Source organism: Schistocerca piceifrons, chromosome 1 (assembly GCF_021461385.2).
Source record: "Schistocerca piceifrons isolate TAMUIC-IGC-003096 chromosome 1, iqSchPice1.1, whole genome shotgun sequence".
NCBI classification, from domain to species: domain Eukaryota; kingdom Metazoa; phylum Arthropoda; class Insecta; order Orthoptera; family Acrididae; genus Schistocerca; species Schistocerca piceifrons.
Genome location: NC_060138.1, coordinates 717,703,763 through 717,723,778, shown reverse-complemented (window position 1 = coordinate 717,723,778; position 20,016 = coordinate 717,703,763). Strand labels below are relative to the sequence as shown.

Sequence of the window (20,016 nt, the reverse complement as noted above, 5' to 3'; positions counted from 1 at the left end):
GAGTAATTTACTGCATGCACAGAGGCATTCAATTAATCATTCTTCCCACACTCCATACATGAATGGAATAGGAATAAACCTTAATAACTGGTAAAATGGGACATCCCCTGTCGTGCACCTCTCAGTGGTTTTCAGAGTATAGATGTAGATGTAAAACTTTACAGAATGATTACAGCAGAGTAGAGGACTTTGAAAGAAAAATTTTCCGATAAACACAGGTTAGAAATGCAACATTGTGGAACTATGGCCATAAAATAACAAGAGTGCAAAAGTTTGTCCAGTAAGCAAACATGTTTGGGTGCATGTTACAGTGCAGAATTTTCAAGAGAGTGTGCCAGTAATTTCTCTCAATGATGTAGAAATGTTGGATGTAGGAATTTCAAGCATTTGCTATAAAAATGTGATTTGAGAAAGTATGTGTTTAAAATTTAATTTTTGTTTTCTTTTTCCATCATTGTCTTAGTTCACACTTACTGATCTTCACTTGTTTTAATTCTCTTTGTACATCACTAAAAATTACAATAATTCACTGTCAACTACATTGTACCTTACAGTATCAAATGTCAGCAATCTTCTTAGAGCATTGTTTCTGCAATACAACTTCCTATCATAACTATCTTGGCACCTGCTGCTGCGGCCATGTAGATTGTATAACCTGAAGAGGTTTTTTTGTTTTTATTTAATCAAGTTTTTATGTTTTTCACAAATTGCCACACCTCACTATTTAAGGCCATAATAAGCACGGTCTTTTCCAAAATGTACTTTAGAGCAAAATCCCATTCTGGTAGCTAGAGTACAAACTTTTTGTTAATCATGCCTTCTGCATTCTTGTGGAGATATTTCCATAGCAACTATCTTCTCGTAACAAATATTTCTTTATATCTAACTGAGAAGTAAAATAATTTTCATAAATTTACCTTTAACATTTTTTTTATGTAACAAAATATTTTCTTACAAATTTTCACCCTCTAGTGTACTCCCTTAGGGGTTGAATTTCCAGAAACAATGGAACATATAGTTTTTTCCATCTCTAACTGAGAAGCCAAACACCAATTTTCAAAGATTTAGCTTTGAAAATGCTTTCACAATGAAATATTTTCATAAGATGTTTCACACCCTATTTCACCCCTTTCCAAATACAGTAAGTGTACATTTTATTTCTAACAGAGAAGCCAAATACAAATGTTCACAGATTTAGCTTCAAAAATGCAATCACAATGAAATATTTCCATAAAAACTTTCAGCTCCAGCTTCACCCCCACAAGGGTTAAATTTCCAAAAAACAGTGAAACACTTTTTTTTTAATTTCAACCTGAGAAGCCAAATTTAAATGTTCATAGATTTGGATTTTATAATGCTTTCACAATAAAATATTTTCATAAAAATTTCATCCCCTATTTCACCCCCTTCAGGTTTCAGTTCCCAAAATCACAAACGCATTTTAAAAAAAAATCTGTAACCAAGCAGTAAAAACCAATGTTCATAGATGTAGCTTTAAAAATACTTTAATAGTTCTTTAATAATGATATATTTCAAAAAGAAAAAAAGGTTTCTCCACTATTTCATCCCCATGGGTTCAACCTTCCAAAAATGCTGAAATGTGTATTTCTTTTTTTTTTTACCAAGAAACCAAACACCAATTTCTGTAGGTCTAGCTTCAAAATCGCCTTAATAGCGATTTTTTTTTAACTTCATCCCCTATTTCACCCCCTTAGGGTTCGAATTTCAAAAAATCCCTTCTTTAACTATGTCTGCAGTATAACATCCAGACCTTCTCCATATTTCAAGTTTCTACCCTTAGTGGTTCAGGCTTGGCGATAGTGAGTGAGTGAGTGAGTCAGTCAGTCAATCAGTCCAGAACATTGCCCTTTATATACAGTGTATTTCTGCAAGAGCATATAAAAATGTAAGAGAACATAGAGAATGAGCCACTGGAATCTGAGGTGGGGAATCTGGCGTTGGAAAAGCCAGCTTAAAGAGATACGGAAGTAAACTTGTCTACTGTTTTGTCTAGCATTACTGATTTCCAGCTTATTTACAACAAACATGCGTACAAGTTAACACATCATGTGCTGCTTATTTACATGTACATTCTTTATTTCCCGCAAGAAAGAAGAAGACGACTTGATTACTAGGAAGTCATGATGTACGTTTCATTTACTTTACTTGTCCATAAAGTGGTCTGTTGTATCGTAATTACATCCATGGCAGAGCATGCTACAAATCAACGACAGACCCAGTTATTATTCAGTGCTATTCAAAGACGTACAGTACAATGTGATGGAGCAGTGCTGACGCAGTTTCACAGAACCCAATGACATCACCTTGTGTATGGAGAAGTACATCGCAACACTCTCACTGCTGAAAGGCTGCTCTCGCTGCTGAAAGAGTGCACAGGTAATGATTTCCTAACAGGCATCATCTGTCACAACAAGTTTTTATTTCTCTCTATTGATAAATGCGGGAGACTGGTTCATTGGAAAGAAGAAACAATGGACCTGGCAATATATGGTCCACTCGCACACTCGATTTTGAAGAGGTGGTGCTGGAACATGTTGCAGCGGACCCAACAAAGCTTCATTTGATAGTGACGGTATTTCTAATAGCAGGAATATCCATGTGGTGGATAAGGAAAACCCTCTCACTTTGTCACAACATCAAGTATGCTTTGCTGTGAATATCTGGCCCGGCCTTGTAGGCAACAATCTCATTGAGCCATATCTTCTACCTGGCCATCTAAATGGCCACCTGTACTTGAAGTTTGTGCAGAGAGCTGTTTGCGAGAGGATGTTGATACAGCATGACTGTGCACTGCCTAACTTCAATGAGGATGTCCACAACAATCTCAATGCTGTAGTTCCTAGTCACTAGATTGGAAGGGGAGATCCTATTCCATGGCATGCAAGGTCATCTGACCTGAATCCCCTTGATTATTTCCTTTGGGAACATCTTAAGTCACTTGTGTATGATAAACCAGTGGATATGGAGATGGAATTAATTGCTGGTATGGGAGCTCCATGTGATATGATATGAAGCACACCAGGGATATTTGTCAGGGTAAATCAGAATCTTGTTTGCCAATGTCATGCTTGCATTGAGGTTGATAGCCATCAGTTTCAGCACATTTTGAAAGACACAGCACAAACGGTACATTCATTGTGCCAATGATGTTATTTGCAGTTAACTGTAACTAACATAAATAAAAAAGTACACAGTAAAGTGATTTTATTCCTATTATCTCTTTAAGTTGGCTGCTCCAACCCTTGGTCCCCAGCCTCAAATTGTTCAATGGAGCATCCTCTACATCCTGTTAAACTTTTGCATACTCTTACGGAAACAACCTGTATAGAGATAAATTAATGGCATTACAGTGTTTATAGCTTCAACTGGTAAACACCGCAGAAATGTGTGTCTAATGTACCCAACTGTGCAGAAAATTTAAAATTTGCCTACTCTTGACTGTCCAGCTGAAACCATTATCTTCAAGTATGATCTTTAGCACAATAGGTATTAGCCTAAGCAACTTGATTCAAATGCACACACCTCTCAGTACTCATCGCAAATTCGCGGTCATTTTATGGAAGTAGCTCCATAGCAGTTCATTTCTGTGACATCAGAAAATTTTGCATATTTTGACATCTCCTTCCCTGCTTTGCCCATATTACGAGGTGGTTTCCTCCACCCTGTATAGTATCTAGTGATATACAGCATGTAAGAGATAACTAATCTACAATGAAAAACCGTGGTGTAGCATAAATTGAGGTTAACAATTTGATACAGGGCACTTTTGAGATGCGGACATGGTGGAGGATGGAAAGAATAAGTTGGATGGACAGAGTAAAAAATAAAGAAGTACTGAGGAGAGTGGGAGAGAAGAGACAGTTACTAGATGTAATAAAAAGGAGAAAAAGAATTTGGATTGGGCATATATTAAGAAAGAACGAAGGACTGATAAAAAGAGTTTTAGAAGATTATGTAAAAGGGAAAAGGAAGCGAGTAAAGGAAGAGATTTCAGATACAGGATGACGTGATGGACAGTACAACATACAGCAGCCTTAAGAAGGAAGCAATGGATCGCAGAAAATGGAGACGCAAAGAACCTGCTAATATAGCAGAAAACTGATGATGATGACTACCTGCTACCTATTGAGTTGGGAAACAAGTCTCACATTGACCTGCAAAAGCCACCAAGCTACAGTGCACACTTGCCATGTGAGATTTTCATTATCCTCTTGCTATCTTACACCACCAGATTTTTTGGCTATTTCATTGACATTATTCATCTACAGGTTCCCTGAGTATAATGAAAGAAAACAATGTTTGTAAATATTACACAAAAACTAATTACATTTACAATGCAATCCAAACATAACCGTGGCTTTAGTGGGCCAATTTTTGACAGTCTCCCTGGCTTGATAGAGCACAAGTATTCTGTATCAATGTGTTCGTCCTTATTTCACCTATGTCACAATAGTACAGTGTCAACAGTTGTCACTGACACACTGTATATTCCAATATGAATTCAATATTTTGTTACTATTCACCTGATGACAGCTCTAGAGCATGGTCAGTGTCCTTACAGATATCAACAGACAGATCTTGTAGTTTAACAGTGGCTGTTTTCGCAAGCCAAATTGTTGTTGCGATTCCCCACAAGCACACGTAAGCTGTTTCCTTCACAATGCCATGCTATGTCGACATGAATGTGAGGTTCATCACTGATAAAACCAATTTGTCAGCTTGTCGTGTAACCACCAAACATTTCAAATGTATGTCCTTGTAACAATGAAAATATTCAGCTAACTTTTTCACAGCGGTAGTTAATTAGTGCCTCCACTCACTAGTGTCTTTGTTGCCGAAGAAAACTGCACTGATCTGACATGAGATGCTACTTACTGGAACAAAAATCAATGGCATAAAATTGCTAAAACAACTTGTTACATGTAGATGGCTGTCCACTTAATAAAAAAAACAGAGGCCTAGCCCCCTAATCATGGTTCTTGTACATCCTCTGTTCTGCACATTAAGTAGAACACTCAACACATCACAAAATTTTGAATTATTTCTTACACTATTCTGTTGTTTAGTATGGTAGACAGATCTCCAGGCAAGCTGAGGGTTGCTGTTACACCAGCATATGAAACAGTCAAAATATGTTATACAGGAAGTGTATTCCACACATTGGTGAATCACCCTACTATCAAAGGACAGAGTCCTACAATCAAACTGGTGAGCATCACATCCTTCCATTGGTGTGGCTGGCTTAAATTCACCACATCCAAGTGGTCGATTGGACTGACTGCAGTTAGTGGTTTACCACCTCCAACCACGTTTCTTACCCCTACACATGATTCTTCTCTCAGAAAATGAGATGGCAGTGTCCAAGCAGTTGACACTGAATCACAAAAACCTTAACTACACACTTCCTTGTCTGCTATGTTAGCTACATCAATTCCTCACATTCTGATAGTCACAGTTCCCTGAAGAGGACCACCTCCTTGCCTTTGTTTTGCACCTGCCATTAGACAAGTTGGAGAGTTTGAATTTTTTCTACTGAGTATATCTTAATACAAACTGCAGGGTACCGAAAAATTAAGAGAAGGTGAGAAACTTTCTATTGTAACGACTCCTTATCTGCACTGTGACAAATCCTCATGTGTTACTGTTCTGGGAGGAAACTCTTGAAAACACTACCAGAGAAAACAGCTCACTAAATGAGTCTATTCCCTTGCTTAGACCCATCCGTACATGTGACTAACTTTTGATAATCTCTTACAATTGAAGAAAAGTAGCTTAAAAATGTATTCCAGAGTACGAAATTTCTTGCATCCCGTCAAGTTTAAAAATCACTTCTGGTCTCTGAAGACAAGAAGATGAGAGTTTTTTCCATCCCAGGCTACGGAAATACGTAAGGGTCTGACCCCGCCCGTCTGCTTTGACCCATGACGTCACAAAGATGGCGGAAACGACCATAAACCACAATTCCAATATGGCACATGTAAAGACGTTGCGTACACATTTTGAGGACAAAAATACATTGAAAAACAAACACACACACGTTCCACAAAAAGCCTAATGACACTAACGGTTTTTTTTGGGTGGGGACAAACTAAATATAAACAAATTTTGACAGCCACCCCCATATCAAAGCACGCAAAAGACGAAAAAACCGACATCACAAAACTCCCCAAATACCACTAAACACAATATCATCTGGAATCGAACACTTCCCTTGACCTATATAGCTCAACAGCAGCTATCAATCCCATAAATTGGGATCGAACACTTCCCTTGACATTATACAACAACCCCATGCCCCCCCTGCTTACCCCTGTACTTAATGAACTCTGAACACACTTCATGGCAAAAAGAAAACATATCAAACACACTCCTCTCACTCACACGAGTCTCATGTGCGCAAAAACTGTGTGGGGATCTATAACAAAAATAATTCGCCAGAACAATCTCGCGCATGCCCAACCTAGACTTCTCGAACCAGGAAACACGCCGTATGGAACGCCAAATGTCATCCTTTCGACAGCGCCACATATAACCGTCCCCTGGTCCGAGATGCCGGAACTTTAGCCAACTTCATTTCTCGACAACAAATAAGAGCACGTCATGACCTCGGCAATGAAACCAAACAGCTGCAAAAACTTTCAGTTATAAAGCAGTGTTCCCCATCATATCCCTCAGACACACACTATTGATTTTATCCGTCATATCCATTCCTGAACAAAAACAACAACCAATTAATTTTACTAAAATTACCACACGACGTACAGCGAACAACACTACATTAACCTTCACACAAAACCACAAAATCGTTAACTCACTGAAACGAATTCCACTACAAACACAGCCAACACTCGAACAATTCTGGATAATGAGCCAAGAGCAAACAGCCCATTACACCACACAAACGAAAGCCCTGAACATACCACCAGAGGGTACAACAAACCACAACACGATGACATCTACAAACATGCCACATTCACAAACCAAACTCCGCGCCGTCATGACGTCACACCACAACACCCTTACGTCATGGGTCAAAGCCGACACGTGGGATCGGACACTTCTGTCGAGCCCAGGCTCCTTACCCTGATGTCTGATGAATCCCGATCCACAAGATATTCTTTAGTGCGGATCCTGAATGGCTTGGTGATATGTGACCTATTCCTTAACTGCTCAAAGCCTAAACAATTGACAAACTGATACCAATGTCTAAAGTAATGCTAGTATCTACGAGGCCTGTCATGCCACGAGGAGCTATCACTACATTTGGAGTGGAGATTACACAACTGCTGCACACAGATTCAAAACTGGGCCAGTCTGTGGGCCACATGTCACAACCTGATACTCATGACATACAGCTTCTAGCATCTTGAGGTATGAGGCTCGTGTGGATCCATAAACAAGGAAGCCACAATCCAACCAGGATCTTACACATGTCCCAAGAAATGCAAGAATGAGACCTGCTATTCAGTTCTGGTTTCAGCCTGCTTTCTTTTCCGACTGCTATCCTACTTTGCGGATTGCTGAAGAATTGGATAAAGTCCATCGGCTTTTACCAATGATGTCAGAAGTTACCACAGATGATGTATTGTACAGATTTAACAGCAAAGATGAATGTTGAGAAACAAAAGAATGCAGGAAAGAGAAATCAGATGGTAGAAACATATCAAGTACATTCATATTTTAAACATTAAGTATATCGCTTCTTTGAGTCCTAGTATCCTATACTTCAGTTGAGCTACATAGCTCAACTTAAGAATGAGATATTAATGCAAATAAGAAAGAAAAAAATAGGGACAGAAGTAATGTTAGCATGGTGTGCCTTAGTTGACATATATGAGTTGGGGTCAACTGAAGAATAGGATACTAGTCCTAGTGAAGGTGAAAAATTCGACGCAAGAAAAATTTGTATCCCATACTTCAGTTGACCTACATCTTGCTGGCAAAGGTGAAAGTAGCGACATACGTAAGATTTGTGTCTCGTACTTCAGTTAACCTGTATAGGTCAAATGAAGAACAGGATACTACCTTCTTAGTTCAACTAAGATACAGGATGCCAATGTTACGTATGTCGCTTTTTTCATCTTTGCTAGCATTAGTATCATATTCTTCTGTCAATCTATATAGGTTGACTGAAGTATAGGATACAAACTTTTAGTATGTTTGTCTTTTCGCCTCCAATAGTACAAGTATCAACTGAAAGATATCTCAGCAATAGCAGTGCTAGGAAAGGCGAAAAAAAGCGACAACTGTAAAATTTGTATTCCATAGTGCAGTTGGCAAACCATGCTTCTAAAGCCTTCCATATTCATAGGAATGGATAAATCCATACTGACAAACAAAAACACAAAAGTAAAAATTGTCCAGAATGAAAAACAATTCTTCCAAAATATCTCAAACTCATTAAGAATGAAAATAAGTACCGAATGAATTGGAACAAATGACTTAACACAAGCAACAAAAATTGTACACAACATCTAGCCCTATCTTTTAAAAACATATTCATTTTTTACATTGTCAATGATGACGCTATACCAGAGAAGATGAACGATTTATCATCTACAGCTCGGGAATAAAGACATTAATATCTATAAGTAAACTACGACATCACTGGTGAAAGCCAATGGGTTGTATCAAATCAATTCAGTTTACCCCTACTTTAACATGTTTACCTTCAGTAACATAACGCAACATGATATCAATCTGCAAGAATATACATTCTTTTCCAAGAGTAACAGGGCAAATCTTTCTCTGATCTTCAAAATTACACATTTTGAGAAATTGCATCCGATATAATCGCAAGATCATTTGAACCTCTTTACAACATACTTATCTCCAAACCACAGGACTGTATTCGATACACAGTGTGACGCCATAAACAGTGAACCATATGACATTAGCTACCATCACCCGTTCAACCATCTTTCTATCCCTTGCTTAAGAGAAAATAATTGGCAGTCAAACATGGAAGTGGGCGACATTTGATATTCGCCTTGTCCAGTAAGCACAATACAGTTGCAGCAGTAACAGTTGTGATTTCAGTTCTGTATAAATTCACATGCTTCCTGTCACTGCGCAATATGAAGTTTGCTTGCCAGGAAGGTTCTATCAAAATCAATCTGTTGCACATTTATGCAACTAGCTTCAGGCTTTACCTCGCACAAAATACACACACACCATACAGAGAAACAACACAATCACAACTAATCACATTGTTACATTACTGTTGCCTGCAACTGGCTATGGTAACCAGCTTTTGAGGTAGCAGAGAGATATGACAATTCACTGAACACAAAAAGGCACGGCCAAACTTACGTCTTATTGTTTGCTGCTGTGGTAGCTCTCCATTAAACAAATATCTGTTAATAACTGTTATTGCCAATATAGGTAAAAAGGAATTTAAGATCGTATCAGAAACTAGGAGGCAAGCATGATTCATACAAACAAGAGCTACAAGAAGCATCCAGTTCCACTCAGTGCATTCTATAGTTGCTGGCAGACACACGCCCACATCTGACATTACACCTTCCGGCAAATGTTCCAAGTACACACATTGTCTATATAGAAAATGTTTGTGAGAAATAATTTTATTTTCAAAAAACAAGGTGAAGGCCTTTAATCTGATGAACCACTATTCATCTAGGAAGACAACTATACACGATTATGAGACTGGAAATAGTTAACTTTTCGAACTTTTGACATGATTCATATATGCAATGCTACGCAACACGGAATAGTATGAAAGAGTAAAAATGGAATAGTATGAAAGAGTAAAACTGTTAGTGTGGAAGGTGAATCAAGGACTTCAATTTGTTGAGAATATTCTAGAAAAGTGCAGTGCATCAGTGCTAAATCACAAATTGGACACACGTGCTACCAATTATAGAATACTACAGTGTTTGGATTCTTAAACCACCATGCATGATAGCAGATGTTTAAGTATGGTTCTGAAAACAAACCAAGATAATATAATTCATACGAAAATGTGAACAGACGGATAGATAAAATCTTTGGGAAGAATGCGGCATTTTCGTAAAATTTGGAGAACAGGTGAAATTACGCACAAATTACTGTTTGTCCGATATACACTAGACTGGCTTCTGGAGGATGACGTGAGATTTAGGCATATACAGTCATTTTTCCTCGCCCTATGTACAAATTGGAACTAGACCAACGGGTAAAACCTGTAAGTAGTACCCTACACCAATATACCCATTCCAATAAAAACACAACAAAATGGCTGATTATTTTAAATGTAAGGCCTGGCACACAGTAAAACATTGGTATCGAAAGTGTAAAAAATCTCTAAATTTCAACGCGAAAGACTTCCCTTTTACAATGTCTGACAGTTAAAAAACGGCAGGTAATATTGAAAATCTTTACCGCATAAGGATATACAATTTCTGGCAGAAAAAAAATAAGCTATGGTTCGGTTAGTCATGCCAATGCCTCTACAGTAATCCATGAAAGCGGCTAACATCAAATTGTTTTCCTTCCACTCAATGCTGACATAATTACCTTAGATGTAAGTTTCTGGGGCGCACCCTCATTGCTGCTTACTTCTGATGTACTCATTTACAGTTTATTTTTACCTGTAACTTAACAATAATCAAGCAGTGTACAGGAGACCGGATCCGCAGATCCTGCTATTCACAATACAACCTGTCGACTTATATGGTAGAAGCTGAAATAATAAACTTAATAAGATGATAATTCTACCGCTTACATCACAAAGATGTATTTGTTTATATCAATTACATAATACTTACACAAATCACAATCTTAAGCCGCAGTACCTAACAAGCAACAACGCTACAGCAATCATCACCACACTTCAAAGAGGTCATAAATAAAGATGACACGCATGCGTCACCAATGTTCTCTACCTCGATCACTGGTGGAAATCAAGGATAAACAGCAAGGAGAAAACCTTTAACGCCTATTTTTATTTCGTAATGCAAGTGTTAAAGTAATTGTTTGTTCAAAAGTCTTACAGCACAATAACGATAATACGACGTCTTCTTTACCGTAACTTTGTATTTACGAAGAACATACGACGATTAAGTAAAATTTTAATTTTCTGTACACTCATAACTTGTTTATTTCTGGAGGCTTGTAAACACGGCAACTTGATGAATATAACGGCACATGAAGCTACGAATAGAAACAGAAACAATAGTCGCAAAGTGGGATAACGAGATTCGGCTTCCCGCCTTGTAACGCCTGTTTTTGTTGACCTTTATCAACGTAGATCACCAGAACTGAACATAGGTCGTACTCTCACATTGAATCATGATGTAAGACATAATAAATAAGTCAAATGTCGAAAATCATGAGATTTAACACAAAATTTCGTAGGAAGGTCTTCGGAACGAAATGAAATAATAAGACGAATATATCGTTTTCCTTACTGTAATTTTATGCCATTCGAAAGCTACTTTAATAAAATTTATCAGCTAAATGAATTTCCCACAAGAAAAGACACAAGGTACAATACACCCTTTTATTAACAGCGATCGAATGACAAATCCAAACTAGCTACCACAGATTTAGCATGGCATTCGAAATTCAGATTTTTGATCATAGGTATGAATCACACTCTGGTAAAAACAAAATTTTAAAGTGACTGTAAATACAAAACACAGACATTAGAAAAAAATTGTCGTTGCTGTTATCATCAACGTTATTGGACATAGATATCAAAGGTGAAACTGAAAAATGGCCAACACTTTCAAAATAAAATGCGGAAGACCCATTGTGATAGTCAGGAGGAAAGAGAGTGTCATATCGTTTCATGAGACAGAACAGCTGATGTTCAGATAAGCATTAGATATATTGCTAATGATTATCTCCTACAGTAAGTTTGCATTGTTATAAGTAGTGTTCGGATCGATATGCACTTAACGCCCACGAAATATGCGCCAAAACTCCTCGAAATATGCTGTTAAAATAGGCTCTTACTACCAGTATATGCCTTTCAATATGCAGATAAAATCCTTTAATTATGAGTTTCTCTTAGATAAATTCTTTAAAATAAGCATCTTACTTGAGAAAATTAACGAATAATCATCAATTACTTTCTATAATGGCTATAAATCAATAAATAAAATTAAGTATAACATATGTACTTCCACGATCTGTTTGGTAAACTCTAAAAACTAGAATTTGTTTGACCTACTGACATTTTTCCATATTCTCTATATGAAATTTTTTTCTGTGGTCAGATAATAATATTTTCAATCTTGAAAATGATCGTTCAACATCACATGACACTACAGATAGAAATTAAAGAGCAGCGGCATCAGACGACGTGAAACCATTTAGATTTTCGGAGAGTTTCTCTCCTTCCAGTAACTGAGTGATCTTCCGAATCGTAGGCCAACCAGGATTTCTATGAAGAACTGCGTCCAATTTTCTTATAAGTCTCTCAGCAATCAGACCTGGTCAACTCTTCCTCTGTGTCCTGATTCATTCGACGAGAGCCACTGCCTTCCATGTTACTAGTCTCATGTTTCTCAATTAGGTCTGGAAGGCCACCCAAGTGCGCTCGGATGAAAAGTAGGCTGGAATTCTTCAGAGCATCCTTGGCTTTTTGTATGGCTACATTTACGGTATCTTCAAAGCCCTTTAGGAACTGGAACAAGAAAGTAGTAATCTAGTGAATGTTGGTTTCAAGCTGAAAACTGCTGTACAGAGAAATAAGCTTAATAATGGAATTCTGTGTTGTTTGTTTTCTTTGCTTATTCAATTTATCCAGAACTACAGACGCATCCATACCTCTTCAACTTTTCTGTGGTTTTCTGCATAATAGTTTGCAGCTGAAATCCATGTTCCCCACCTCGTCAAGACTGGTTCATTGGCAGATGACAGTCAGGTGAGAAGTCTTGAAGATTATCACTCGACTTAGTGCCTTGATGAAAACCTTGTTTGCCGAAGATATAAGGCTGTTGACCTCTTGCAATGTGCCTCAGAACTCTTCAGCAACTCAATAGATGCCATGAGCCAGACACATGAGGTGAATAATTTTAGGGCCAAACACCCAGAGACACTCTGCGGCCTTCAGCATATATATAGCACTATCTGTCAGAATAGCCCGCCCGGTTGGCTGTGCGGTCTAACGCATGGCTTTCCGGGCGGGAAGGAGCACCTGGTCCATGAATCCGTCTGGCGGATTTGTGTTGAGGTCTGGTGAACCGGCCAGTCTGTGGATGGTTTTTAGGCGGTTTTCCATCTGCCTTGACAAATGCGGGCTGGTTCCCCTTATTCCGCCTCAGTTACACTATGTCAGCGATTGCTGCACAAACAAGTTCTCCATGTACACATACACCACCATTACTCTACCACGCAAGCATGGGGGTTACACTCTTCTGGTGTGAGACGTTCCCTGGGGGGGGGGTCCACTGGTGGCCAAACCACACAATAACCCTGGGTTCGGTGTGGGGTGGCGGAGGGGCGAATTGGACTGTGGTAGTCGTCATGGGGTTGTGGACCACTGCAGCTGCGGTGGGGTCGAAGCCTCTCCGTTGTTTCTAGGTCCCCGGTTACCATACAATACAATACAATACAATCGGTCACAATAGCCAAATCCTTGTTCTCCCCACGTTTCTGATCTTCACTTCTCCAGAGTGCACCTTGAAAGAAAATCAAAAGATTTTAAAAAATTTTTGTTATTTTATTATTGGCTCGTGACATGATGTGAAAAACTAATTACTGGCTCGAGATATGATGTGAAAAACTATTATTTGAAACTATTCAATATTGGCATAACTTACACACCGCTTCCTGCACTGTGCATGCAGTTGTGGCGTGTGTCGTTCATTCCACTTCTTTGCACAGTACGAGGGTGTCCTCGTGCAGCCTCGTCAGCAGAGTGTTCCAACTATGATGTGCTCCTTCTCAAGTCATTTCTTCATTTGTCTTTTCCTTTCTTGAAAAACTTCACTCACTTTAAACTTATTTTTTTTACATTCAAGTACCAAAATAAACACTCAAACATAATTTAAATTTATTTTTCGAGTTTTTTTTAAATTAAACGACTATTATTTTGGCCCATGTATATGCCAAATTATATCCACTGGCTTTCACATACCTAAATTCATAAAAATTACCGAAAACCTTACCTTTTCATAGAATGGGTCCACATAGTTCATTCTGAGTGTTCACTCCTGAGGAATATCTTTTCCTGTGTATTGACCTCCAGCTTATTCAAGGGGATGTTTGCTTTTATTAAAGCCTCGCAAAGATCTCCATTGAACTCATTTTTGTCGTCCATATGCTTCGAAAATGAGCAGGTCAATGGTTGCTGTGAAGTTCTTAACCGTGTCTTGGTTACTTTGTTCCTTTATGCTCATCCAGTTAAAAATTTTTCCAACCTAAAGCGTTGGAGAAGTGAATAAACATCAATAAGTACAAAAACGTAAGAGAACAGTGTGTACCTGCAAGATAGTCTCTCAAAAAAGTGAATTAAGGCTGCAAATAAGTTTCTGAAAATTGGAACTTCGATCCTCTCACAACATTCAACATTTCTTTTTTTTTAATCTGCAAGAACGCCCAAAGTAAGTCCTAAAGGTTTTTTTGTTCCTTCCCTTTTGTACATAGAAACGTGCACGAAAATTTACAAACGAACTTAATAATTGTTTTAATTTCTTGGAAAATTGTAGAAAAAGAAAAAAACAAAATTGATCTTACTTCTTTTCACATAGTTGGCAGAATATTATTTTTCAATCTGTTGTGAAAGCACAATCGCTCCCAATCCATTTCCATAAATTATTGGTTTTTGGCCTGCGTATATTCGTAATTTGAAGAAGGTAGAAAATAGTCGATGTGAACAGCACGGAAACACATGCAAGAATGATTCATATTCCGAAATGTCAACAGTAACTAGTAGGACATTGTTGGCGCACTGCAGAGATCAGATGAGCGACCTGAACACACATTAACTGCGGGCAACAAATACCGAAGCACGTTTCTACTCTGATAACCCATCTTGCAACAGTGGACAATCACAAGTCTTTAGCATCCTTATCCAAGAGACTAACTAAGTGGAAAAACAAGACTATGTCCCTCCATAAGCTACCCACGTTTACCTGAAAGGCTTTTATTCTGATGGCTTGTCCCATACTATCTCATTTTGGGAATTTATTGGCCTAATACTCTGGCAGGTCCTTGGGTTGTCAGGGAACAAAATGAGCCTCATTATGATCTCTAAATGTTAAAAATATGCATCTTTACGGCCATTTCCTCTAAATATAGCAATAATATGCTCAAACGCCAAAAATATGCAAATGTATGCTTTTTAAATTTGAATTTAAAGTAACCTAGAACCTCCAAAATATCATAATTCGTAAAGACAAAACACCAGGTACTGTAATAAAATGATACGCAAAATCCGAACTCTAGTTATAAAAGATCAGAAAGGGAGAGAGTACAAGTCTGATGTTCGGGCTGTATACTTAAAAGATCAAGGCGCCGCTATTGCAGCAATGCGAAGAGTCTTCCTGCATTTCCTTCAGTCTGCGAGAAAGATGCGTCTGACAACTGTGGCGAAGCAGTTGCTTCATACTCGTCGACTCACATTCTTACTGCAGTCGTGACTTATTGTTAGTATTGTAGATGAGTACACGATCTTGCTGCAGTGAAATAGCACTGACAAGGAGAAATGATTGATTATTGGGATCAGATGGTCTTTAACCCTAGAACGCTAAAGTTTGAGAGGGAAGGAGGCAATGTTAAATTACCACTAAACCATTGTAACTTTTACCACTCTATATTTTATTCAAACGAAGTCATAGTTTATAACTTATGCTCTAGTTGATTAATATTATAAAGTTTCTGATAGTATGTCACTTACAAAGTAACTACATGTTCTGTGTTACACCCTGTATTAACAAAGCAGATTGGTGACAACTGTGAACTGGTGCCATAAACTAGGCGACTTTTGGCCCACTTTTTGTGGTTTTTAAATAGTGAAGTTTTTATGTCCTTCCTTTTCACTCCCAAAAATGCAAAAAATTCTTTCGTAAAAATGATGGTTTTCTGTGTATGTATTGATACAGAGGGCATGATTAATGATTATTGTTTGGAAAAAACCTGTGTTTTCCTAAATGGGCAAATGCTGCTCCACTGTAACACAACTTTAGCACTTTCACACTTTTATTTTTTGGAAAATATTTTTTGATCTATTCATCAAAATTATTCATAAGCTATAAGGAAGTAACATTAATGCAATTTCCTTAAGATAAGGTAAAGCAGGAAAAGAACAGTTAATGTTAATGTGCGGGTACTTCACTGAATATTTTATTGAATGAAAATGTTATACATAGAATTGTAACATAAACAGGGGAAATATCTTTATGAGTTTGGTAAAGAATAAAGCTAGCCAGTACCAAAACAGAGTAATATCCTCTCCTAATTGGTCTGGGTTCATTTATTCTCCTTTTTATATCTGAAAAATCATTGTCATTGCATCTTGTTTCCCTTTTGCTAGCCACTTCCAAAACTCTGTAGTTTTGTCAATGCATATCACTCTAACTTTCTTGGTTCCATCTTCAGTGACAAAACCATCCATCTGCCTTGACCAATGATGCCATCACCATGCCAAAAACCCCTATTTCAAGAATATCAAATATGGCAATCAAAACATCGATCATAACACCTACAAAAATACCACGTGAATCAACACACTGACAAAATGCAATGAAATTTGCGGGACAACTGCAGGAAAAAATGGGGTTATGGGCAGGGGAAAACTAAAAATTCATTTACAGAAACAACACCTTTCAAGATGCAACATTCTGAAAAAAAACAAAATTTTCGAAATTGCGAAAAAAACGACAAACCATACAAAAACATTATATGAACACAGTGTCCCAGTCTCTAGTTAACCTATATAGCTCAACCATACATCAGGATACTAATAACCCCCTCCTCCACAACTACAAAATCTAGTATCCTAATCTCCAGTTCACTTATACATCTCAACCCTAGTACAGACTAGGACACCAATAAACCCTCCCCACAAATACAAAATCCAGTATCCCGGTCACCAGTTCACATACATAGCTATATCCTAGACCAGGATACCAATAATCACACTCAACACACACACACACACACACACACACACACACACACACACACACACACACACACACACACACACACAGCTACAAAAGCCAGTATCCCCATCTCCAATTCACCTCCATAGCTCAATCCTACACCAGGATGCCAGTAAATCTCCCCTCTTCCCCCCTCCCCACCCAGCTACTAAAAATGGTATTCCAATTTCCAGTTCACCTGTATACCTTAACTGTACAGTAAAAGTGCATTTATGGTGTCGGTGGCTTTTGTGTTGTGTGTTGCAGTTAGAAATTGTATGTATGGTTAATGGTGGGAAGTTAATATGAGAAATGATGAGTCGGGTAGTACAAGAAGGCAGAACCCAGGAAAAAGCAGTTTTCTATAAAACATGACAAATGGTTCAATGTTTTTGTAATTAAATCATGGAAGAAGGTAGGTGGATCAATTTTTCTAATTAAATCATGGGAGAAGGTAAGTGGATCAATGTTTCTAATTAAAACATGGGAGAAGCTAGAGGGATTGATGTTTCTATTAAATATGGATGAAGGTAGGTGAATCATTGTTTATTAATAATTGAGTTACATGTTTGATATATTAATAAACATTTATCCACCTACCTTCTACCACGATTTAATTAAAAACATTTATCCACTTACTCAGTGATTATGCAGGCACCTAAGAGTACACTTAAAATTTTATAAAATGTTCTGTTTTACATAATAACATCCTACACAATATATTCGATTGTGCTACCACACAATTTCGTGCACTCCACATCATGACAACTGTAGCATACTAAGTGACAAAATAACATATCTCCCAAACACATTGCCACCACATAACTGAACTGCTAGACCATGCCACTTCTTTGTACACTGCGCACTCTACAACATTTCACTTCCACTTGAAAACAAACACACTGTGGCTCGATGACAGTGTGCAACACACTGTGGCACAGTGCAACTAAGTCATGGGTCAAAGCAGACAGGTGGTACCCAACAACTAAGTATACCTCTGACAGCAATATAGCTACTTTCTTTCAGGTCTTCTTTCCATGGTTCATAGGCTTTTTGTGTAGGGTTCTCATTACAGTCACAGTCCTCCTCACCACAGTCCACTTCATCACTTGTAGAATTATGAACACTGAAGTCAGACTCCTCATTAAAGGAGCTGATACACCAGTGATTTTTTCTTAGCCTTCTTACCTTTGTCCTCTTCTTATTTACAGGTGAGTCAAGCGCTTGCAGTTCCAAATTTGCAAGGGTGATTTCTTTTTCAGACTCCACTCTTACCAATATCATTTTTCTTCTTACAGCCGGTGTATCCTTTGCTCTCTTACTAATTATCATTTCAAGGAGTGCTTCACTGTTACATTTAACATTCACAGACATTTCAGTAGCAGGCAATCTTTTCAGAACTCCTTTTGTATCAAAAGGATATATACCACATCTAAACTCTAAAATGTTTTCTTCATTGCCTTGAAGCAAGCTTGGAAACACATCCTTAAGCAGTGTCTTAAAATATTCTCCACTTGAAGTTTGCACCATGAGTACGTGCCTAACTGTATTTAATTGAATTTGGGACAATTTTGACATGGGACAAAATTATCCAAGATAACATATTCATAACATCAAATGTAAGTTCGAAATGTTGTACAAAACTACACAGAAATTAAGCTTTATTAAAGGGATAATGCTGTTTTATTTTAAATAACGGAGAGAAACTGGCACTTACTAGAATTTTAAAGGTGATTCACAGATAAGAAAGTTGTTACACTACTTTACCATGGCAAGAGAGGGAGTATTACTTGTAACAATGCTCCCAACACGAAAACACAGTTGGAAAACAGTGTGACCGACTTAGATTACTAGCAAAGAGTAAAGAGCACCTGGATTTTAAGCATCTTCAGCATAATTTCTGGAGGAAGATAATTTATTTTTTTTCCTGTGTGTGGCACAAAGTTGCCCTAATGGAGTAAAGTTCACCCAGTTTACAGTACCAACTGCAGTCACAAATTTTACAGGCTTAGTAATATAGAATTAGGTTGGTTTGCAAAACTGTAGTTTGTAAGATGAAAATTAATTGACACAATGTACACAAATTCAAATTTGTTCCATAACTGGTGGAGTGATATCCAGAATAAGTTCCACACTATAGTTCTTGATACAGATGGAAAGCCTACAAATTTCGTCCAATGCAAACAACATAATTGTATTCTTGTTTATTCCACCCCCACCACGAGAAAACATATGTGCTGCAGCAAGCAAATAGTGGACACAGAGCAATGTCACTGTTATATCACTGCAACAAAAAAGTGTACTATTTCTATATTCATTTGGTCATGCAAACTTGCTTTTATGGACTAACGACGAGTTGTATAGCTTATGATATGTTTCTATATTTTATTTTAATAGTGAACCACCACTTAGAGATTGTATTTCATCCTCATGTCATGTTTTATGGTGGTAATAAACTAGGTAACATCTCGAAAGTGTGTATATGTTGAGAGGCACCGAAATGCCTTGCTCATACTGTGGCATCAAGCAGTCAGGTCTGCAAGATGAGTGGTCTGCCAAGCGAGTGGATTTTTTTTTTCTCGAGTAATATCAATGACTGATTATGAGCTCTAGTACCCACAATTAAGCTACAAATTATTCTCCTGTTTGAATATTACGCAACGGAAACGGATAACGCACTGCTGACTATTAGTAATTTACACAACTCTGATTGCCCACTACGCTCTGGCAATACCACATTTTTTTTGTTCAACACGTGGCCATCACACTGAATTTGAATGGCGCACACATTATAAATTATGGATATCATTACTACACACTATTCGAAGAACAAGGCCACAAATCTTTTTCTTTTCATTATCTTTTTTATTCGGATAAATTCTATTATGATTCAAAGATAACC

At 37.7% G+C, this 20,016-nt stretch overlaps 1 protein-coding gene across 2 annotated transcripts in view; it reads right to left on the bottom strand.

The window, feature by feature from the left end:
* LOC124711018 (dosage compensation regulator) overlaps positions 1-10,902 on the bottom strand; it is a 189,406-nt gene extending 178,504 nt beyond the window's left edge. The window contains exons 1-2 of one of the 2 annotated variants that reach the window (XM_047240969.1): positions 10,788-10,867; positions 10,537-10,702 (exon numbers count right to left, since the gene is read on the bottom strand). In XM_047240969.1, the coding sequence (XP_047096925.1) occupies positions 10,537-10,593 (57 nt within the window). In that variant the 5' untranslated portion in view covers positions 10,594-10,702; positions 10,788-10,867. Of the gene's footprint in view, positions 1-10,536; positions 10,703-10,787 lie in introns of both variants that reach the window. The other variant, XM_047240970.1, reaches the window with a different exon arrangement.
* Positions 10,903-20,016: the final 9,114 nt, after the last annotated feature.